At 41.0% G+C, this 24,598-nt stretch overlaps 2 protein-coding genes across 4 annotated transcripts in view; one reads left to right on the top strand and one right to left on the bottom strand.

Moving 5' to 3' along the window:
* Nucleotides 1-3,592: 3,592 nt before the first annotated feature.
* Nucleotides 3,593-24,598, top strand: part of LOC126412101 (transcriptional enhancer factor TEF-1) — an 802,315-nt gene continuing 781,309 nt past the window's right edge. Inside the window, exon 1 of one of the 3 annotated variants that reach the window (XM_050081527.1) lies at nucleotides 3,593-3,749. The gene's annotated coding sequence lies outside the window, so the exon portion shown is untranslated. Of the gene's footprint in view, nucleotides 3,750-3,883; nucleotides 4,287-24,598 lie in introns of those variants that run through there. The other 2 variants (XM_050081523.1, XM_050081528.1) reach the window with 2 other exon arrangements.
* The window catches only part of LOC126412922 (autotransporter adhesin BpaC-like), a 53,587-nt gene continuing 33,323 nt past the window's right edge, over nucleotides 4,335-24,598 (bottom strand). The window contains exons 2-3 of the mRNA XM_050082811.1: nucleotides 10,284-10,656; nucleotides 4,335-4,384 (exon numbers count right to left, since the gene is read on the bottom strand). Of these exons, the coding sequence (XP_049938768.1) occupies nucleotides 4,335-4,384; nucleotides 10,284-10,656 (423 nt within the window). The remainder of the gene's footprint in view (nucleotides 4,385-10,283; nucleotides 10,657-24,598) is intronic.

Genomic DNA, 24,598 nt, shown 5'->3' with positions numbered 1-24,598 from the left:
AGGGACCTTAAGTTCATCATCGAAATATTTTTGTTTTGGTGTTCTCTACCTCTTATATTAATAACAAAGGGGATAAGCTGCAACAGTGTAATTCTTATCAATTACTGCCCCCCTTTCATGTCTTCGACTCTTACTGCTATCTAGTTTCTATAAAAGCTGTCGATAATCTTTCGTTGCCATTACTTAATACCTTCTAATTTTAGAATTTATTCCAATCCACATAGCCAGTAGCTTCTTGCATCGTTACAAATGTTATAAATGTCAGTTTATTGTGCATCAGGCCATTTTCTAAGGTAAGCTTTAGGGTTAGTATGGCCTCATGTGTTCCCACATTTCTCCGAAACCCAAACTGATCTTCCCATACGTGCGTGTCTACCAGTCGTTCAGTTCTGGAGTAGATTACCGATATTAGTATTTCACAGAAGTGATTTATATAAAAATAAATTTGGATAAAATTAGAAATTTGAATTCCGTGAATGACACCACTTACCGCGTCGAAAGAAGCACGTGAAAATTTATTCCAGGCCCAAAAGAATGTGAGCCTCTCAATTTGGCATGAAAGGCTAGTCGGAAGATTAACCTGACCGCCGATGGAAGTAGGAAATCCATGTTCGGTTCGTTCTTCTGGCACAACTATCCAACAAAACTTCTAAAATAGTATTGCTAATGCCTGAACAAAGAGGAACAAAGAATGTGAATTAAATGCAACCTCTAAATTTGTGGAACTCTGATTATAGAAGCGTTGCGCAAGAGATGGAAACCCATTTGACCACGGTAGTGAAAGGTGTTGCAGAAAGTAACCAAACAGCTCTGTACTGGCGAATTATCCTCAAAACCATTGTCAGCAAACTGATTCGCTTCCATTTTCGAAGCGTCCAAAGTTAAAGATGCGTCGTTCTATGGGTTAAGGCACTTGTCGAGTCAATGACAATTATTACATTGTTGAAGCAATGGAAAACTAGGGTGTGGTGAGCGATTCCTCAAATTTCAAAAAAGTATGCTAATAGAGATCAAACCTCGAAAAATCGTCAGTGGACACTAGATACGAGGTATCGAAATTCTTAGGGGAATTCTTCAAGGTCACTAATCATCCATGTCACTGTATGTGTGCGATTGAGTCATTGCTCTACTTCTTAATTTGAATGTTTCAGAAAGTAAGACTATAGAATGAACATAGTCTGTAGGCCAACATAAATCACAAGGAGAAAGGATTTATGAATGGCCACCGGAAATAGCTGCAGTAAATCTTAGATATGCCCAAAACAAGGCAGAGGCGTAACGAAAGAGAACAGAAACAGAAATCTGTACCGTAAGTTCAGCTTTATAATTTGTGTTATCCCTTTAGAAACACTGTACCTTGGAAGATGTTTGCCCATACCGTTGAGAATTGCATTTAATATCGCAAAAGAAGTTGGTCAGCTCTTCTTGTGAGAGGCTAATAGACATTCAACGCAAAGCTACAGAAGTCTTCAAGAAGACTCGAGCAAATATCCAAGACCATTCAGGAAGTATGACAGTATTATTATTTTAAATAGCAGAAACAAGAGATTTATAAGAGTAAGTATATCTTCAATAAATTTAAAGTTGAAACATCTAAGAACTTGCCTGGTTAAAATTAGCTACATGAAAAGAGTAGCTAAAGAGTATTTTGTCGTGAAATAACAAAAAGGAGTTGGAGGAAAAACAGAATGAAGGTAAGGAATGCGCCTAAATATTGGGAAAATATATGGAATAATATTAGTAACAAAGCGTTAACAACTGATATAAAGACCAGCTGTTACAGCGTAGTAAATAATATTGTAACACATAATGATACGCAGTATTCAGAGGAATGAGAGATCAGTTTCTGCCTCGAACATGATTTGTCTGGTACTATAACTCACCGTTTTACTAGGAAAGGGTAAAGCGATATATAGATTCAAAAATGTCGTAAGGCAGACTTTCTCAGAAAAAAAGAGACTGAAGATGCATCACTACAGTGTAACTTACTCCTCCGTATGTGATGTACTTTCCAAAACAAAAGAATGAATCTACTGTGAAGCTATACGGTAACTTTGTAACTGCTTTATCCTTAAGAGTTACTGCGTTCCATCGAGAGACTAGAGCGATATTAAGGTGGAGCATGCGAAGAAATAACAATGCAACAAATGCAATTTTGATGATAGAATATGTTGAAGACCGCAATTCAATAGAAAGTGTGTAACACTTCACTGGGAATCAAGCTACAACACAAATTCTGCAACGACAAATATGGACACTGATGGACTCCATGTACTCTCGAGATATTTATGTATGTCATGGCATATAACCACGTGAATTGAATTACATTGTTCTGCATGGCTTCTGTTCATTATCATTTTTTTTCGCTTTGATGTGTGCATGAAGGTTACTGATTTGAATGCAAATGCAATTTGCAGATAATTTTTAGGAACTCGTGAATTTCATTATGTGCTTTAGTTAATTTTATGTACAAAAAAGTAGTAGTAAGAATAAAGTTTACGCGACTGATTATGATAAGCTGGAAATTAGGGTCCTGGCAATAATTTTCATGTGACACATAAGAGGAGGGGATTAAGACGTCTAATGCTGTAAGTGGCAGGATTCTCGAAATTTTTGTTTCGTGCTCTGATTAGACAAAGATTAGGGTTTCCATTGTGTCCTTAAATCCGTTAAGATAAATGCCTGGCTAGTTTCTTTGTAAAGGACACGGCTGATTTCCTTCGCCACTCTCACAGAACATTTATTTTTTAAGGACTTTTTTTTTTGTAATGGAAATACTTCACAGTTGACAGAGAATTTCGGCAAATAAAATATTGTACGAAGCGGAAGTAAGTCTTCTGTTAAGTCTCAGATCTACTCAAGTCACTGCATTTAGACAAACATATATATGAAATGAGAAGGTTCAAATTGCCTTTTTTTTTTTAATGTTTGTTTCGCTGAATATATTCTTAACTCTAGATTGATAAACCCTCGTAAAATTTAAGATTGCAGTGTGGTACAAAACAGGACATTTTGTACTTCATTTTATATGTAACATACCACTGGAGATCTAATAAATATAATTAACTAATGCGTAAGCTACAAATTAAGACTTCCTATGAATAAAATGTGGTGTAGTAAACTTTCGATGTAAAATCTTCCTCCATTGGTGTCCTAGGGTTAATCTCGTACTTAAAATGAAACGCACAATGTGTCTGCTAATACGGCAATGGTTTTTAACACTTTTGTTACATCGTAAAAGTGCTATGCGGTGTGAAACGAAATACAAACTGACGAACTGCGACAAGTCATCAGACGATATTTAAAAGAAAGGCAAATTGTGTGCGATTCTCGTTTAGTCATGTGTGTGAATTATTATAGGCACTATTTCTAAAATATGAGCTCAGGAGGTAACAGTTACGCTATGAAGTTTCACAGCGGTTCTTCCCGTGCGCTACTGCAGCTTGTCGGTGCAATGAAGTGGCTACCAATACGTAAAGCAAACGTTTCACCTTTGTCTCTGACGTAATGCTACGTCACAAAGTGGTGGGGAGCGAGGGCGAGCAAGCGTTGGATCAAACTACAGATTCTCCAACAAGCCGCCTGTGACACCATATGCGCAGACTGGCTGCGCACTAGTCCTGTGCGTTGTCTGGATTCTTTGTGCCATTCTTGGCATACCAAAATCAGACTTACTCTTCATATTTACGGACCAAATACCGTCCTAATTTCAAGCAAACTCGCCGAGGAGGTGTGGAACTTTCCCTCTGGTAAGTAATTTATACGTTTACATCGTTTTAATACAGTACATGCAGTGTATATGTAGAAATACGAGCCAGAATGCTAGCAATGTGATCGCGATTCCTCCAATACTTTACATACTTGTCATGTTTGCCACTACAAACTTCCGGCGACAGTGAGATAGAGTGTACGGTGCGCCGCGGCAAAACGCACATTTGTGGTGTAACTAGATGACTTACTCAAAATATCGTGTGCTGTTTTGGTGTGTATTGATCGTACTGTAAGCAGTGTTAAGTGTGGTTAATAGGAGAGAAGTGAGAAACGTAAGGAAGAAAATTTCTAGCAGTTCGGCTGCTGATGCAAGAAAACGCGCTCTATCACCGATCGTCGTCGCAGGCGTTTTATAATGTATTTATGTGATGTAGTCAGTATACATGTTACCGTGGTGTTGTACTGAGCCTCGTAACGTTCAACAAGGTTAATTAATTTTTCTTACGAATTATGATATGTGTCAGGAACGAGCTAAGTGTATGTAAACCAGCTGGATTCAGCCAACGAATAAACAAGCAAGTATCATTTACATCATATAATATATTGATACTTAGAATACACGTTTAGTATGCAGCGATCGCTTTGTTTTCATTTATGCGTAAATTGCCGTTCGCTGAAACAATAGTAATTACTACTAAAATTATGAAAAATGTTTTTCTCTGATTCGTGAAAGTTTTTTGGTTGTAAACGGAGTATATTTTCAGTGACATAACATGCAGTATTGTGTTCATCTTCGTTGTTTGTTTATTTACGTCCATAGAATTGTTTGGAACCGTGTTTTTGATAATGCTAAGCTATCATTGAGGGCTTTGAATAGAATGTAATGATCTGAGATGTGATCGAAGTGTTGACTAGCTTGTTTTCGTACATTCTGTTACCTTGTGTGCATTTTCCTCCAATTTTTGACATAAGTGAGCTACTGTACATGGCTTATGTAAATCATGTGTTTTGTTGACATTTCGAAATCTATTATTTTTGATAGCGAATACCTCAGTGTAATTGTATTTTTCCTTTTTTATTATTAAGCGGAATTTTCCTCTCATTCAACCTTTCGTAATCTTAAGTCATTCTTCATCTTTACCCAAAAATATTAATCTTTTGAAATCTGTCACCATACGGTAACAAATACTAGTACGTGCGTACAGCAATTAGACGGATATTCTTGATTCTTTGACGCTTTCAGAACCCGTTGAGCAATTTATGCGTTTACCTTTTATCAGGATCAAAGCAACTTAAGGACTCTCGACTAGAATTGCTAAAGACTATAAAAATAGATTTGTCAGTATTGCTTTGCTATTACTGTTTTAGATCGTCAAATGATCTTTAGAAAGCTTTGCCTTTTCGTGTAACAGCGCTTGAGAGACTTTGGCAAGCAGCACAACGCTTGCTCACCCAAGTTATCTTTAGATGTAAGCAAGCGCCAGCACAAGTTATTTTGGGAGGGGGCAAAGCTGAAACATAGTGTAACAAACAGAACAGCATGGCTGCATGATGCCGGGTCGAGTCCCCCTCCCCTCCCACGCAACTTACAGCGCGCTTTGTTTTCTGCTCCCGGTTACTTCACAGGTTGCGCGTTGTGTGTCAAAACGCTAGGCGTGGCTCGATTTGTCGACGGACGTTCGCAACCCCAGTGTTTGCTTTTTGATACTAGTAGTCGTTTAGCGCCAGTATAAACTCATTTGTCCGCGAAATGCTGTACCGTTCTAGGAAACATTAACGAGCGACACTCATTTCATGAACTTAAAACGAGTATTAACAACTGCTGACTTTATTCGACGCTATATCATTTGAGCGAAAATGCCAGTTGCCTCTTACCCGACAAAGTACTGCTATTGTAAATGATAAAGGCACTTTCTGTCATTCGCGAGGGTAGAAACAACAGCACGGTGGGAATATAAACTTAATTCGCTTCGTTCCAAAACTCATTGTCAGCCAGTCTGAAACAATGAAGCCTGCAAACAATTTTGGTTTTCGTTATCATTACATTTCTCTGTGTGAACTGCACTGTAATATGATTTATAGCAACTGCCGTTTGCGAAGAACGTCTTAACGTGAAAAACAAATGAAAAAATATGAGGAACTAATCGGCGCGCGCGCTCTTTTGTGTGTGTGTGTGTGTGTGTGTGTGTGCGCGCACAGATTATTTTGTACAGTGGAAAAATTTGAACTGTGTCCTAAGCCACTAAATAACAGAACAGTACAGTTTATATTCGCAGATTTGTAGAAGATATTTAAAAGATGCGAAGGTTGTTACACAATATAATTTTTGTTAATATGGTTTGTCGCATGCGTCTGTAATTCATACTGTACCTCGCACTAAATAATGGTAATAATTATTATTAAGTAGAGGTTGGCATAGTATCTACGTCATGGGTGAAATAAGTACTCTGTGTAAATCAAAGTTGTTGACAATGACAAAGGTAACACTGACGGATGTCCGTGTGATGCAGTTCTTACGTAATCTGCGTAGTCACTACATATGTGTTGTTCGTGTCGGTAATGTTAGAAAAGGTCGAACCGGTAGGTTGCGGAGCAGCTGAACACGGTCAGGGTATCTTTCGATCTGACCCATGTCTCATTTCTTGATAGGTGAACATGGAATAGAGTAAGGAATATACGCACTGTATAGACGTGCTACGCAATCGCCAAGGATGCCGAAAGCTGGAGGGGGATCGGTTTAATTCTGGGCGGAAATCTAAAAACACTTCATAAATTGTTTTTAATTCGTTGATGTTATTTGTGATTTTTTCCTCCTGTCCAGCTGAATGTAAAAGCATTACTCTCAGACGTCAACCACCTAGGGCATTGCTAACAAATCTAGGAAACGTGCAAATTCCATGTATATGTGAAGTGTTGTATGCATGTTAAAAGTGATTTTGTTGTTGCTTCAAATTCAACTTAGAATTTTCTATCCTCTCAGTTCCTGTAAGCTTAAGTAGTAATTGTATTATTTTAACATACTTTGGTGAACGAGTGGTTAGGGCGTCGAACTCTTGCGCCGAAGCTGACGGATTCAAATCCAACAGAAAACTGGATTTTTTTTTTCAGGCTGATTAACAATCCACTGCATGCCATGTCGCATGGGATACAGCCCTTAAAAGAACCTTGAATTATCTTCAGATTGCTTTAGACAAAATTCACGTCTCGTTACGGAAATGGTGTTTGGTGGCATAGAGACGGAATAACGTTCATGAAAAAGCAGCTGTTGTACTTCAATATGGTTACCAAACCAATTGATGGGTCATTACAATTGTTATATTATATTAAGGAAATGTTATTACAAATAGAGTAGCGTTTTATTTAGTTTTTGGATGGATGGAGGGGGGGAGGAGACGAATATACATGAGTATTGGGAGTAGGGATGAGCAAAAAAAACAGTAATAGTCTAGGTGCCAAAATACGTAGAGCCACCCTTACATGATGTGTAGAAATTCTCACAGATGGTTCGCCTCATTGTCACTAATGTTATACTCTGCATGTGCCAGCAATTCAAATTAAACCATAAAAGTAACTGTAACGCTCCCTTCCGTGGCTTGACAGACTCAAAGAGTTTATGTGATGTCGAAAAGTTGAGTTTTATTAGTTTCATGCGGTAGTTTATAGAAGTCGTAAAAAAAATAAATAAAAAAACACCACACCCTCCATGCCTAATAACTCACTGAAATCCTTCAGCCATGTCATACGCCTAATGATATCGTATAATAAGGACCTGCTTTATTCGTTCATTTACTTTTAAAATGGCACAACAAATTTCTATTAAAAAAATGGTTCAAATGGCTCTGAGCATTGTGGTACTTAACTTCTGAAGTCATCAGGCCCCAAGAACTTAGAACTACTTAAACCTAACCAACCTAAGGACATCACACACATCCATGCCCGAGGAAGGATTCTAACTGCGACCGTAGGGGTCGCGCGTTTCCAAGCTGTAGCGCATAGAACCGCTCGGCAAAAATTTTTATTCATTTCTTGTCATTCTCTCCCTACCCGCACCCCACTAATTATAGCTGTTAATATGACAGCGCTTCCCTTAATGCTGTTACCCGACAATAGCTGTTTTTAACCAAGATGCTGAATTAATGTTTTTGGAACTTATAAAATTCTGGATTAATAGTGACCCAACTCGTGAAGTATCCCATTTCTTTACAGTTCATATTTTTACAAATATATATTCCATAACACAGCCTTATCCTGGAATTTTACTTATTGTTAATAAGAGAGATCGTTTCTCAAATAGCGCTGTTGAACACAATCACCGTACTTTGCATCGGGTCTGCTTCAGTCTTCAGCGTTGCTGGAGCAGCAATGCCCCTAGAACTAAAGTAATTTGTCGATTTCAAAATGCATCTCGGTTTGAATTATAAAAAGCCGATTTTCTTCGAACCAAAATCTCGTTTCCGAATCTGAGAATATGTTATAAGCAAAGAAAAAGCAGCAGGTTGTGAAACTCTCTAATGATCGATACTCGGCAGTCACGCACTACGCAGTACCGTTGTCTAAAGAAAGATGCAACAATTATTTTTTGCAGATAAAAACTACACTTCATTAATGGCACTCCAGTGTAACTATCTGGCTTTCCGAACCCAAGCTCCGTTGTTAAACGATCCGAGCACGTTCCACAAGCATGTGTAAATCTGCAGTGTCCTTCAGATTGTTTTGGAAGAAGGAGGCGCAGCTGGCTTTTCATCTATATGGTTTGCATAATTGTATTTGATGCCACGAATCCAATACTGTCTCGATACATTCTTAAAGCAGGAATTGACAGTGCAAACAGTGGTGAACAAAAATAAAATATAAATAAATATTATATTGTTATTTCGAACTTACTTAAAGAAACCCTTCATTACTTCTGCCGAAACGTTGCATGCTTTTAGTACTTAGAAGCTTATTGACGAATAGCGCACTTTAAAGAGATACATTAAACTTCTGTGCGAATCACCAGTAGCTGCAAACAGGAGAGTGATCGCCAACCTTGCTGTAGGTACACACTCATATAGAGGGGTCCAGAAAAATGTAGAAGCCAATATTAACGGAACTAAATGGCATAAAGTTTCCATTTTTGCCCGGGGGAGGGGGGGGGGGGGGGGAGAGGTTATTTTGTATTCAAAGTGAACTCCATTAGCAACCAAACAACGTCGATGCCGCTGAACTGTTGAACGAACTACGGCCGTCACTTGCCGGTGTAATAGCCGCACAGACCGCCTCTTTGGTTTCTCGTAGCTCATTCAGTGTAGAAGGCTTCTGTTGATAAACTTCATTTTTCAAGGTCTCGCATGGGTAGAAGCCAAGAGTTGTAAGGTCTGTAGACCGTGGTCGGTACTCAACAGCTTCTCTTCGACCTAACCATCGTCCAGGTAGAATTTCATCCAAGTAGGCTCTGTCATCTCTGTGGTAAGGAGGCGGAGCGCCATCTTGTTGTAGGAAAAATCTTGCATTTCCAAACACCTCTCCGATGGAGGTAAAATGTATGTTTTGCAACATATGAAGAGACACCTCACCAGTTACGGTATGTTCAAAGAAGACTAGGCCAATTAAACCTCGCAATGACAGATCACACCATTTATTAACACCATGTTTGTCCACATGAACTCAAGGATTTTCAGGTGCCCAGTACATGCAACTTTAGCGGTTTACAGTACCGTTCAGTTTAAATTGCGCCACCTCAGACCAGATAACTATCCCTGCAAACCATTCTTCCTCACGAAGCTTCCCTTCAAACCACTCGCCGTACTCCATCCTTCAATCCGGGTCGTCTACTTTCATAGCGTGGAATGTATGCTTTCCACTTTGCAGCCTTCAGAATTCGTCGTACGCGTGATGGGCTTACCTCACTTTCATGTGCACCCTGCTTCAAACATTTTTGAAGTGACGTAATAAAATGTTAGAACACAGCAGCGGCGGAAGCAGTATTTGTTGATTTTTTTTTTTTTTTTTTTTTTTTTTTTGGTCGGCGAGACCTTTCCTCATGAACGTGCTGAACAGTACCATCGGCTTCAAATTTATCCCGAATACGATAAATTGTTGCATGTTTTGGTGGCTGAGTTCCGTACACATTACGCCACTGCCGTTGTACCTCCATATTTTCGAAATTCCATTACCACTTCAGTACGGCCTTGCTTTGCGCAAACGACTGTCTTACTTCATCTATAGCTGCACTGACATCTGCTGAAAAACGCACGCCAAGATCTGCTGAAAAAACAATGGACTATGCTACCGCCCAACTTTGCAACGACATGTCATTTTGTTCCAGAAATATTAACTATCAAAGAGGGTGTACATTTTTCTGGACTCCTCTGTATTTATATCTTTTTCGGCAATTACTGGACCATTTCTTTGCACAAGATATTGTGAATTCTATTTCGACATTCTGGCAAAAGTTTGGAAGACGTATGTAGCCTGCATTAGACCACAGAGTTAAATTTTCTGGCGTATTTTGTGTTCCGGTACTTAAAAAAAAAGGACACAGTTTCGTTTTCTCTTGTTCTTTGTTTTGTTCTTCGCAGCGCTGTTCTTGCCCTTTGCAGCGCTGTTCTTGCCCTTTGCAGCGCTGTTCTTGCCCTTTGCAGCGCTGTTCTTGCCCTTTGCAGCGCTGTTCTTGCCCTTTGCAGCGCTGTTCTTGCCCTTTGCAGCGCTGTTCTTGCCCTTTGCAGCGCTGTTCTTGCCCTTTGCAGCGCTGTTCTTGCCCTTTGCAGCGCTGTTCTTGCCCTTTGCAGCGCTGTTCTTGCCCTTTGCAGCGCTGTTCTTGCCCTTTGCAGCGCTGTTCTTGCCCTTTGCAGCGCTGTTCTTGCCCTTTGCAGCGCTGTTCTTGCCCTTTGCAGCGCTGTTCTTGCCCTTTGCAGCGCTGTTCTTGCCCTTTGCAGCGCTGTACTTGCTCTTCGCAGCGCTGTTCTTTGTGTGTTATAAAAGCAGGAGAGCCGAACTCAGTTCCACCAGCTCCCGATCGTTCATTTTGTGGCAGTAGTGTGGCCCCGTGTAAAAACTTCTGGCCCGGAAATATATTGCCAGGCATCAGTGGCTGCTGATGTCGTACATGTGGCTGCTATTCGTGTGAACACCATGTTGCTTGACAGGATTGTCAGGCTATATCTTCGGCGATATACAGTTTTCGTGGCAGTGTAAACATACGTTGAGGCGTGAATACAGGTTGTAACAATCGTTACCAGTAGTAATCACCCTGAACATAAGTGTGTCTCGCATGGTTAGATGAACTTCTGCGGAGTGCGGAACATTCAGATGTGCTTGGATGTTCAGCGATCGTGCATTGTTTACAAGTTGTCTTGCACCAAAAGTTTCTCGTTTACTGATCATGTTTTGGGTTTCCGTTCCTCAGCCGGTAAAAACGGGACACTTCACTTTGGTGGCTGTCCGTCCGTGGGCCCATCCGCTACGACTCCATTATCTCAGAAAAAGGGTAGACTTATTGAGTTGAAATTTGTGTCAAACACTAAGGTCTACCATCTCTGAGCGGTGTAAAAAATTTAAGCTTCTAAGTCAGTTCAGTCAAAAGATGCAACTGTTATCAGAACCTGCAGATAGACATTGTCTAAATTAATTTTCTACGGTACTCACAGGGCGCGACCCTCACTCGCACTTGTCCGGTTTTTAAAACAAACGTTGGTGCCTTCTTCGATAAATTGTAATAGCAGTAAAATGAAGTCTCCATTGGTTCGAACTGTAGCAAGGGGTCTGTAGCACGAAACTACGACACCGAAGCACAGCGCACAAAGTAAAAAACTGTAGTTGTAACCCACCAATTGATGTCGCAAAATTATTTGAACGTTTATAAGGTTTACCATTCATTACATGAAAATTGTTTTTAAAGTTGGTAGTTGATTGCCCCCAGGCCATAAACGTTTATCCGAAAAAGCATAAACTACAGGTGATGTCGGTCCCCTCGATGTATTTCGTCGTGCCCCATTTTCTCTAATAAAGAAATGTGACATTCAAATTCGTCTGCAGCTGGAGGAGGGCATGTTTTGTTTGCAGGCTGACACGGCGTGCTCTCCTGCTGTGCGTGTTGCAGCGATACCATGGGCAACTTTAAGACGACCTGATGCGACCCCACTAGCGAGGGTACTGTTGCTTTGCAGCATATTACACTGCCCAGTCTGCACTACAGTGTTACAAATCAGCTTCCTTCAGTCGCGCATTGTGGCGCCTGTGTAACAACGGATACTGAGGTTTACTGTTTTGACTGGGGCGAATTATCCTCATCTTTGTAACGAATTCTTTTTCCATGCTTATTAGACCCGAATGGGTGCCCCCATCTGTAATGGTGAGAAAAGTTCCAAAAGTAATTATTCATATGCGTTTGAACGCAACGGAAATGTAGTATTCATCATATATACTGTGACACATTTGTGTGTCCCCGTCTCGCGTGTAAACTAAAGCAAAACATGTTTGTTGCTTAGCTTTATAATATGAGGAAGTAGTACTACCTTTGGTGCATTAATAGTCCCCAATCAAATTTTCACGTGTTCACTGAGCAGAAACCTAGGATCACAGAAGGACGCGAAGTTTGTGCTTAAATTTTTCAACGTTTATGTCAATTAAAACAGTTATTGCAATGCTTCAGTTTTATATGGATGCAGAACAAGAAATAATCCGTTATGATATATTGAATGTTTCAAACTCTACTCTTAGAAGTATGAATATAAATCCCAAAACCTCTGATTGACGTAAACACTGGGGCAGGGATGTCACAAATATTAAAATATTCCAGGCCACCATGCCGTAGTTCGATGAAAACTTTCTGGAACATTCCTTGCTTTGTACTCAAACAAAATTCAAGCATTGAAGTGTGTGTTTTTCGGACGTGTGGTCGTAAAGTGGTCACATATCTTTGGAAATAACGATCTGTGTACAGACAGAAGCTGTCTTCGATTATCTAAAGATGGCCTAGAACGCGAAAAGCTGATCACAACGAAATATAAAATTAATAATGCGGAGCATGAGTGGTTTATATATCAGTATATAATACGTCATCCAAGAGGGGGCGAACTACTCGATAAATGTCATTTGTGCCTCTTGAAAATTAAGGACTCGGCTTGATACCTGCTGTGTATTCCAGAGGAAGCAATTGTGATGAGCCATGGTTTTATGTAAGTTGTTGTCTCATGTTAACCAAGAAAAAGCTTCAACTACAAAACAATATTAACATAGATTACTTCTTTGTTCCGCCCCGTGTCAGTTACTGAGCTCTAAAGTTCAATTACATCCCGACGGAACTTGTAAATAGCGAACTGTTATGTACTACTTTTCGATTTCTTACCGCCCCTGATACCGCTTTTCTGGGTGTTTGAATAAAATGCCTAAAGGTTTGTGTGTGTGTGTGTGTGTGTGTGTGTGTGTGTGTGTGTGTGTGTGTTTTCTATCTGAAATGAGCTCGTAATATAGTCGCTGCTATTACCTTTCAAGTAATTCTCTCCCTTTCTGCTGCCCACCAATAGCGGAAAATGACCGCAGTTCGGACTCCTTTGTCTTCTGCATTAAATAGCTTCGTCAGGCGAACAGAGGACGTGCTACTCGTTTCTAAATTTGTTTTTCCACATAAAAGCTTAAAAAGGCAGAAATGAGTCATATTAATAAAAAAAACATCGTTTTAAATGTAGCGAGCTGTATTTCGGTCGCCTTGCCCTTGGCGTAGCTTTATAAACTTTTACCGTTTTCTATGTCTGGTGTTTATATGAGCGACGCAAGAACTTAAGCTGTTTTGGTGGATTTTGTACGGATGATATACAACAAGTTGCTTTTCGGATTTGGTTAAGATGTATCGTACCATTAACTAGTTTTAAAGCCACTGCAGGCTCATCAGATAGAAGTATTTCGGAAACATTACTTTATGGACCCGTGTGCAGCCAGACCGTAGGGTCGTGATGCTGGCAAAAATAACGGAAATTTGAACGAAACGGAAAAATCGTTATGTTTCATAACATTTGTATCTTTGTGCCCACAACAAATTAATTTCTCTAATGTGTGCGTTTTAGTTTGTTGTACACCCAAACATATAGTATTTAGGGGCACTTGGTATGTGTGTGCTCGATATTACACATCGCGGTGTTCGGCATGAGACTTCATTAAACTAAAGAATAAAATATTGACAAGCTTCGATTATGGACCAAATGAACATTGCAAACTGAAGGTACGCCTATACGTTGACAATATGCTGTACACGAAATAGGGATAATAAAAAGTTACGGATAAAGTGTTATTTATTAGCCTGCGCGGAAGACATGGATAACCATGTGTAGCTGTAGGTGGGTACATGAATTGAGCTTATGCTGGTGGAAATATAACAGTATAAAATAATAAAGAACAAAACAGGTACAAGTAAACTAGAAGAGTGGAAGAGCTGAAAGCGTACATGGCAGTCTTTATCGGAAAGGCGTTTAATGCGTAGTTTTTCCCCTGTAGGACGGAATGAAGCTTCACATTATTTGTGTGTCAATAGAGATAATATATTGTTGTGATAATGAGCTAAAGGGTGGTGTTTCAGCACGCTTCTTGGTTGTTCCTTACATAATGAGTAATGGCGGCGTGTACAACAGTGTTGCTGCGGAGTCACTTAAACCACTTCACTTGAAGGAGACACCACACAGCGTTTGTGGTGCTTCCGGCTGCAGTACGCCACATTTTGAAAGAGTGTATCCAGTTTGCACATCAGGGCAGTATAAGGTTCGGCCTCTGTTTTGAGTGATGACAATATACCGTATAATTGCTAGTTTTTTTTATCTTGTCCCAGCTATCAAAAGCGATGTTGGTGTTGTCGTTGTCGTCGTTGTTGTTGTTTCGGTCATAAGCTCTTACGATGGTTTATGCAGTTCATTTGTTGATTGCTATCTACTCTTATCTTCATTTGAATATAACTGCTGCATCCTGCAGCATCATTTACCAGCCTCATGTATTCATATCTAGGTTTGTCCCTGTGAGTCTTTCCCTCCACCATCCCTTCAGCTACGTTTTCAGAAACGACATATGCCGTAATACGTCCCCAACTGTTCTCTCTCTTCGTTTCATCACATTCTTTATTACACATTTTTTCTCGGTTACCTATTGCATGACGTCTTAATTCCTTACTTGTCAGTCCATCAGATATCAGTCACCTCATTTAACACATCATTTCAACGGCTTCTCTTTGTTTCATTGCTGTCTTACCCATTTTCCGTGTTTTGCAGGCTTAATCTTTTTTGATGTCAAGGTTTATGTATGTCAGCAGCTGCTTCTTTATTCTTTTAAAACCAATTTGCTGTGCGGAATCATTGCTACTAGTATTTCTTGCATCTTCATCTTAATATTGTGTTGTATAGATGCCAAACGTCGTCCTTTTCTTACTTGAATACTACAAACTCTTAAATATTGCTGTGCGGACAGAGCAGGAGTCACTCTTACTTCTTTAAAGTCATCTACTAACGATCTCATGTGTCGGTTACTAGGATAAAAGTTGGTTTGAACGCTACGGATGTGGTATATTTGTAGATGGTATACTCTTGTCCTTTTAGATTTTCGTACTAGTCCATATGGCCTGTTATCGGCGACCTACTGTTAAATAAGGGAAATGACTTCTTCCATGCGCAGGGAGTATTTCCATCAATGAGTCACATTGAGAGGGGGATTTTTTTGGGGGGGGGGGGGGGAGCTTCAAGCTTTCTGTCATTTCATATCCAACAAAATGAGATATTAAGTTATCAGATATTAAGTAATAGATTCGAAAGTAATGCAGAACCCGTGTTCTATGTGCTTTCATTTGTGTATAACATAGCAACGTAAAAATATACCCGGTGTCCTCGATAACGAGAGCTGCTGTTGAAACTGTTAACAACGTGTAATTCGTGAAATCCTCAAGTATCTCTTAATTTTTGCCTCGCCCATTAAACACATTAATGCATATACCATGAAATCACATTGTCGTTAGTTTTTTGGCGGAATTTAGGAACACCTATTCCTTGTCACCGACATTGAGTACCATCCATTATCGATGTGGAACACTGCGACTGTCGTGAATAAAGGTTTGCACAAGTTACTGCAATCACTGGCGCCTTTGTTTTATTCATCAATTTTTATTTTCCATTACCAATTTCGAATCGCCTAGCGATTCATCTTCAGATGGTACATATTTGTTGCATTTTTGCAATTGTGGGAGTCGTGTAGCTGTGGCAGTATGTATAAACGAAACATGTGAGCACTGAATGTGGTGACAATTATTCACATTGACATCGATTTAGTTGCATTACTTACAGTTGTTAGTATCTGTTGGTTTGTTCTTGATGCACACATTGTCTTGGAAAAACAACGTATTTTTTGCAGTGTAGACTACAAACTCTTAGAACATAACTTAAATCGTGTTCTTTGGTTTCTTTACGATTTGTAAAGCACGTAGAAGTTAATACCTGTGGCTAAATTGAAGTGGTGTAAAGTTAACCACTGAAGAACATGGAGTGTGTGCACCAAGACCAAACCAACAGATACTAATAACTGTAAGAAATGTAAGTAAATCGATCTCGTAATATGAATTCTCGCCACATTCAGTGCTTACATGTTTCGTTTATACAGTTTGCAACAGCTACGCGACCCCACAATGCTGCTTACATGCAGTAAATATGTACCATCCAATGATTGAATCACTATGCAATTCGAAACCGGTAATGGAAAATAAAAATTGAAGACTGAAACAAAAGGCGACTGGTTTCAGCAGTTTGTGGAAACTTACATCGCGTACAGTTTTGCCACCTCTCCAACCGATAATTAAGGTGAACGATGCGTGAATAAAGAGAAGTTACAGTAGCGGGGTAGGCAAACACATACAGTACCTGTCACAAATCACCATAAACAAGTAACAACTGGGTATGTTGCGTTGTTCATCTGTGATCTGCCTATCCAGGTAAATCTCTGTAATAAATGGACCGCACGAAAAGAAATACTTGACTCTCGGCCGTTTTGCTGATAGACCATTGTTTGCTGGCCTATAGATTTCACTGCGTGCCATAGGATTAGATTGGAAGAAGTAAATACGCCCTTCGCACATGCAGATTTTGATTATGTTAATCATGCTTTTCTTTGAATAGAGAGTACAAGATGTACGATGACGATGATGATATGTGGAAATTCAGTATTAAAATAGCTACATTTTACAATGTGACGCTCGATGTAGAACAGTGGTTAAGTTTGATAACTATATCACATCGTATAAGTCCTGCGACAAACTGCAGATGTGTGTGGGCAAGCCTCTTCAGTGTAGTTCCAGTTTTTTTTATTTTTTAGAATTTTATTTTCGTAACAATGCAAGTAAAATGTTTCGCGGAAGTGCACCTACTGAGATCTCTGCGGGAGGCAGAGATATCTTAGCATTATGTCTAGATTAGTGAACCAAATAGGTGTTACGGAGTAAATATTCATTCGGGCTTCCTTTCAGTACCATTATATTGAAGGTTAGGCCATCCTGAGACGCTTATGTCATTTCAAGTTCGTCATTGGCTTGGCTTCTCTAAGGTTTTACCTTCTTTGTCGTATGTCTCTTGATTGTTCTACTCAGTGACTCGCTGATGACGGAAAACTGTCTTCCTCTAAGCTCAATAAAGAAAATATTTTGAATCTTCCACTAAGACACGAACGAAGTGGTTAACCGTATGTGTGTCTTACTCTACGTGATTGTTATAAATTGCAGCTCGTTTATTCGCCCAAAAATTAACCACGGTTTCGTAGGTGGCTGTAGTTGTTATATTATTTCAGATCAAAGAATGGATCAGTTCTCCGTGCTTGTCTAATACTACGCCAGGGCTTTTATCTCATAACTGCTGAATTCGACAACCACTTGAATCTGTTTTACTCCCCTCCATTCCCATCCACAGTTACTACTATTATCAAATTCTGTTCCTTGAAATCTCAGGACGTGCCCTATTGATACGTTTAATTTCGTCCTATCGACTTACCTGTTCTTTTAGTCAAGTTTGCCGTGAAACACGTTTTTTTTTTTCTCTCTTAATCAGTTCAATACCTTGTCATTACTCTATCCATATAGGTGTATACCAGCACGTTTCAAAAGCATTTTTCTCCCTCCTTTCTGAATTGTTCATCGTCCACGTTTCACTTCCATATAAAACTACAATCCAGTCAAATGCTTTGAGAGTTCTTAACCTTTAAATTTATATTCAAGGTTAACATATTTTCCAGGAAACATTTCCTTGCTATTTCAAGTTAGATTTTATATCCTGTTTTCTTCTGACATTCTCAGTTAATTTGCTGCACAAAAAGCGAAACAATCTACTACCTTGAGTCACATTTGCTATCTTCTAAGATAAGTCGGAAGTTCAGTATTGACTCGCATGCTCCTGCATTTTTCTGGAAGATAAACTGTTCTTCCCCGAGGTCGGTTTCTACCTTTGCGTCCATCTGTAGGTAGTTTGTTAACACTAGATTTCTTAGAACCTTTAGTACCCTGACACAGTTTCATGTATTCAGCGACGTTCCCAACATCTGTGTGTAAGGACCTCGGTCGGCGGTAGTCACTGCAGCCCATTTTAATGCCCCGTTCCTCGAGTAGAGACGTTAATGGCCTCCAGCGAGAGAAAGTGCGTGCGGAGCGTGCGTAAACGGAAAAGCGAAGCCGAGCGTGGCGCGCTTGGTCAGCGAGCGGCAGAGTTCGTCGACTCGGTTGGCAGGAGGCTCTGCCATAGCACTAACGGTCCGAGGCTGCAGCAGGCTTTACGCTTCACTGCAGGTCTGCGTCCGGCGCCGCGGAAACGTGTGGTTCACAACAACATTGTCTAACGGGGAAATACACCAAACTATGGAAGGTGTCTCGCACTTTGAGAGTCCGGAGAAACACAAAGCAACCACCGAGCGAGGTGGCGCAGCGGTTAGACACTGGACTCGCATTCGGGAGGACGACGGTTCAATCCCGCGTCCGGCCATCCTGATTTAGGTTTTCCGTGATTTCCCTAAATCGCTCCAGGCAAATGCCGGGATGGTTCCTTTCAAAGGGCACGGCCGACTTCCTTCCCCGTCCTTCCCTAATCCGATGAGACCGATGACCTCGCTGTCTGGTCTCCTTCCCCAAACCAACCAACCACCCAACCACAAAGCAACCACGGAGTACTACTCCTGCATATGTATTTTTTTATCGATGCCATGTTCCTAGGCTTCAGGCACAGTTCCGCACTATCACTTCATGAACACATTGTGAATGTAAGGAATATAAGACAGCTTTGTGACTGGCTTGAAGGCTTCCTAGCATAAACACAGCATGTCGTTCTTAACGGAGACTAAGTCTTCAGACCTTAAAGTACAGGGTGGGGCAGACTAAAGTAGCCCGAGCGAGTATAAAGGAAATGCAGTGAAAGTACAGAAACGAAGAGCTGACCATAGACTAATCATTTATGTAGAGTGAAAAATACGTTTATGAAAGATGTTGAGGATTAGCCGAGCGGTCTAAGGCGCCGCAGTCATGGACTGTGCGGCTGATCCCGGCGGAGGTTCGAGTCCTCCCTCGGGCATGGGTGTGTGTGTTTGTCCTTAAGATAATCTAGGTTAAGTAGTGTGTAAGCTTAGGGACTGATGACCTTAGCAGTTAAGTCCCATAAGATTTCACACACATTTGAACATTTTGAACGTAAACGATGTTGAAAGGTACCCCCGGCAACATCAATACACGGCTGTGCACGTCTAAACATATTCAGATACAACGGGCGTAAAGTTCGGATATCGATGGTGGCAACCTCACGGCTGATATCTTTCAGTTCCCGTATTGTGTGGGGGTTTTTCATAGACATTGCTCTTCAAGTGACCCCACATGGAAAAAAATTGCATGTTGTTAGATCTGGCGAACGTGATGACCGTTAAGTTTTACCTGACAATTCGTTCCTCGGTGAAGACATTAGGGATACCTCCGACAAGCCACGGCTCGCGATTCACATGCGACTCTTTGGCTACTCCAGTGTGGCTCTTCCAGAAACTACGACGTGCGTGTACAATACAGTATGATTTAAAAGTTATGGTTCGTCTGCAGAATCGGTTTTCGGCCTGGGCGAGTCTATTTTGAAGAATGGACGTAGGACAGGGGTGTAAGTGTAATTGCATTCTGTCATATGCAGAATTTTTGCTGCTTATGAAAATACCTTCAAGTGGAGAGCGGATAATCTTTCGAATTTAGGCTTGTGAGATAATTTTTAACGTTTCGTTTCCTTATTACCAGAAATTAAAGCTTTTATGCTTGAGAAGAGCGTTCACTAAGCAGAACTAACGAACGAGATGGTTTGTACATACAGAAAGGATGAACGCAGGTTGAGGACGTATTTACCAAAGGCCAGCTTAGTGAACAACAATGTATCTACTACGTAGTTTAAGCCTAAAAGAATGGCTCCCAAAAGAAATTTCGATCGTTGTACTATTGACATTTGGCTTTCTTTATTAATGAGTTTGCGGACCACTGCCTTGGACGTGTGCCATGTTGCCCAATCTCGCTGGAAGAAGCGGTATTGTCTTTCATATTCAGTGAGTTGAACACAAAATGTATAAAAAATTCCGTTATATGCAACCGTGTTCCGGGTAGTGTCAAAAAATATCGGTCCAATGATACGCGTCCCTGTTATACAGTAACAAACGCAGATTTTTTTCATCATGGAGTGTTTGCTGACATACAATGTTCGGGTTCTCCGTTGCCCGGGACCTCGTGTTCAGTGAATTCACGTGACCGGAAACATGAGATCCTGCTTCATAACTCAAGATTTAATGGGAAGGGTGTAGCAAAAGCCACGTGCAGTAATCTACACGTATCCGACTGTCATCCTCCCGTAATTGCTGTAAAACAGTCACACGATGTAGCGTCAGATTAAGACTTTCCAATATCCGCTCGCAACTTCTCCTACTTACTTGTGGCCATTGGGCCAATTTACGTGTAGACTTCTTTGGGCTGTGAATAATTCGTCGGCGAATATCTGCAGTAACTTCTGGTGTGCGAACTCGAGGAATTCTTTTTCGTTCTACATTTTGCACAGATCCGTAGGTGCTCCAGTTTTTATACATTCGCTGTACTGCTCTCTTTGCTGTTAGTTCTCTATCCGGATACTTGACCCCGAAAATTTCGCGAGTTTCCTGAATCGAACCTGATTTCACATATGCTTCCATAATTTTAATTCTTTCTTCTATCGAGAGAGTCATTTTACAGAACGCAAAGAGAAACGTCCAGCTTCACCGAAGAAATAAACCGAAATGCTGTCAGAAGAATGCTAACAATCGATTATTGCATAAAATTGTTAGCTGTTGTAGCTGTTTACTTTTTCAGAAGTCGAAATACTGAATTCGCATTCAGAGGGGAGGCGGACTAATGGTTACTGCGCCACGCAGTAGCTTCAGGTGTACCCTGCGTAGGATTACCGAGCGAGGTGGCGTACTGGTAAGACACTGCATTCGCTTTCGGGACGACGGAGATTCAGACCGCTGTCTTATCATCCAGATTTCGATTTTCTGTGGTTTGTCTAAGTCGCTTAAGGCAAATCCCGGAATTGTTCCTTTGAGAAGCACACGGCCGATTTCGGCGTCATCCTTTCTTAAACCGAGCGTTTGGTCTATCTCTAATGACGACGTCTTTGATGGGACGTTAAACCATTGCCTTCGTACCAAGGGAGTTCTCTAAGATTATTATTGTTCACAGCATACTCTGTCTCAGCCGGACAACCGTACGTAATCTGGAATTGGCCACAAGATGCCAATAAAGGCAGACATGCCAGTAGAAGAGAGGATGGGATGTACTGTGCTGCCAGTAGAGAAGCAGTAACTCCATATTGGGTCGGTCAGCAGAGCTCAGTGACTTCCAACGTGGGCCTCTCGTTGGATGTCACCTAAGTAATAAATCCATGAGGGACATTTGAACCCTTCTAAACTTGCCCAGGTCGACTGTTGGTGATGTGACTGTGAAGGAGAAAAGTGAAGGAACAACCACATCTAAACCAAAATCAGATAGACACCAGGTACTAACGGACAGTGATCTTTGGAGCATGTGTAGGGTGGTTGTAAAAAATTGCGTAAAATCAGCAGAAAGAACCACTCGTGGGTTCCAGTGTGTTAACCACCTGGCCAAGTACCTCAGTGTCTGTGCATAGGAAGTTGAATGGGACTACAATACTCCAGCAACTCCTTATAAGCCACACTTTTCTGTAGTCAGTGGTAAGCGACGCTTGAGGCAGTGGAAGGCGACGCCACTAAACAATGGATGACTCACACTATACCCTCTGGAAATCGTATAGAAAAGTTTAGTTTTGGCGAATGCGTGGAGAACTTCGTGGCACCATGTGTAGTGCCATCGGTGAAGAGCGGAGGCCGTGGTGTTACGGTATAAAAGTGTTTTTCGTGATTCAAGTGTGATTGTCTTTTTGTGGTTAAGAAAAGGTAAGTGCACAAAGATATGAACATCACTGTGAACAGTATAAAGTAGAGGAACATATCGGAGACGATAATTGTTCGTATCAATATGAAAATGTACCCTTTCATAATTACTGTAAGGCAATGGTTTTGGAAGGTCGGATTAGGTCCATACCCCAGCGCCAACAACACAACCCTCTCTTGATTTGGCATTTGAAGAAGAATGGGGTGAAATTCCTTCACAGACATTCAGAGACCGCACTAAAGTGTTCCCAGCAGATTTAAACCCGTCATAAAGGCGAAAGGTGGTTACACCCCAATTTAGTGTCCACTAACAGTTGTCTTTTGATCAGATAATGTACATAGAGAAGTCGCATAGTCATCTTTATTAAATATCGGGGACCGAGCGTAGTTCACAGTATTAAGACATTGGACTTGCTTTCAGGAGGATATGGGCCATGGGCCCTATTCCTCGTTCGGCCATCCCGACTTAGGTTTTCCTTGGTTTCCATAAATCGCTTAAGTTTCTACATCTACATACATACTCCGCAATCCACCATACGGTGCGTGGCAGAGGGTACCTCGTACCACAACTAGCATCTTATCTCCCTGTTCCACTCCCTGACAGAACGAGGGAAAAATGACTGCCTATATGCCTCTGTACGAGCCCTAATCTCTCTTATCTTTGTGGTCTTTCCGCGAAATGTAAGTTGGCGGCAGTAAAATTGTACTGCAGTCAGCCTCAAATGCTGGTTCTCTAAATTTCCTCAGTAGCGATTCACGAAAAGTACACCTCCTTTCCTCATTTCCTAACACTCGCGTGATGATCAAACCTACCAGTAACAAATCCGACCTGATAGGGATCAATGACTGGTTCTTTTGAAAAGGACACGTCAGATTTCCATTCCTCATCCGTCTCTGTGGTCCCCTCTAATGAAGTCGCCGTCGATGAGACTTAAATCTTTCTACGTTTTAAATATCAATGGGGCATGCGTTCTGTGCGATTTAACGTGTAAAGACTATATAAAAGTCATACTACGTAAAGCAGAAACCAGACTGAGATACTTCATTTCTTCCTCTTCTTTCCCTTCAACTGTTAATGCTTTGCCCGTTAATCACCTCTTGTTCAGTGCCTCTTTTGTTTGTGGTTTGTTTCTGTTGGATCTCTACAGCTCTTTCTTGGTTTACCTATTTTTTGACATTTCATTGTTATTTTAAGGGTTATGTTTTCATTCTTGTGACATGATCTCTCCATTATTTTAACACCCCGGGATCTGTTCATTTTGCTTTTAATACCCACTTCTTCCTGTGTGATATATTCCTTATCGTATCAGATAGTCTGTAGCCAAGTGCTCTTCTAAAAAACCTCAATTCCGCAGTTTGTCTTCTACCTCCATTTTCAGCAGTTACTGTTTTCATTGGAAGAATTCTTAGTAGGTGTGGACCATCATCGAGAGACGTACACTGTCTGATCAAAAGTATCCAGCTCTGCTGAGGGCACTTCCAGTCAGGTGTTTGAATGTGTGCGGAAGAATGGCAGCCAATTCTTCCTCAAAAGCCGAAACAAGAGAAGGTAGTGTTGCTGGACGCCGGGATGTAGTCCGAATTCTACCTTTCAACTCATCCCTATGGTGTTCCTTTGGGTTCAGGTCGGGACTAAGGCAGGTCCATTCATTTCAGGAATGGTACTGTTGACAAACCACCGCCTCGTAAACACTGATTTATGACAACGTGCATTGTTATACCGATACAAACAATTATCGTCTTCGAACTGTTCGCCTATTGTATGCAGCACACGATGCTGTAAAATGTGTTCATACCTACATCTACATCCATACTCCGCAAGCCACCTGACGGTGTGTGGCGGAGGGTATCTTGAGTACCTCTATCGGTTCTCCCTTCTACTCCAGTCTCGTATTGTTCGTGGAAAGAAAGATTGTCGGTATGCCTCTGTGTGGGCTCTGATCTCTCTGATTTTATCCTCATGGTCTCTTCGCGAGATATACGTAGGAGAGAGCAATATACTGCTTGACGCCTCGGTGAAGGTATGTTCTCGAAGCTTCAACAAAAGCCCGTACCGAGCTTCTGGGAGTCTCTCCTGTAGAGTCTTCCACCGGAGTGTATCTATCATCTCCGTAACGCTTTCGCGATTACTAAATGATCCTGTAATGAAGCGCGCTGCTCTCTGTTGGATCTTCTCTCTCTCTCTCTCTCTCTTCTATCAACCCTATCTGGTACGGATCCCACACTGCTGAGCAGTATTCAAGCAGTGGGCGAACAAGCGTACTGTAACCTACTTCCTTTGTTTTCGGATTGCATTTGCTTAGGTTTCTTGCAATGAATCTCAGTCTGGCATCTGCTTTACCGACGATCATATAAAGTTGATCATTCCATTTTAAATCACTCCTAATACCTACTCCCAGATAATTTATGGAATTAACTGCTTCATTCAGCATTTCCTTAAGCACAAAAAGGGGAT

This window comes from Schistocerca serialis, chromosome 7 (assembly GCF_023864345.2).
Source record: "Schistocerca serialis cubense isolate TAMUIC-IGC-003099 chromosome 7, iqSchSeri2.2, whole genome shotgun sequence".
Classification (NCBI taxonomy): Eukaryota; Metazoa; Arthropoda; class Insecta; order Orthoptera; family Acrididae; genus Schistocerca; species Schistocerca serialis.
The sequence above is the reverse complement of the archived record's forward strand: the minus strand, read 5'-3'. Positions and strand labels throughout refer to the sequence as shown.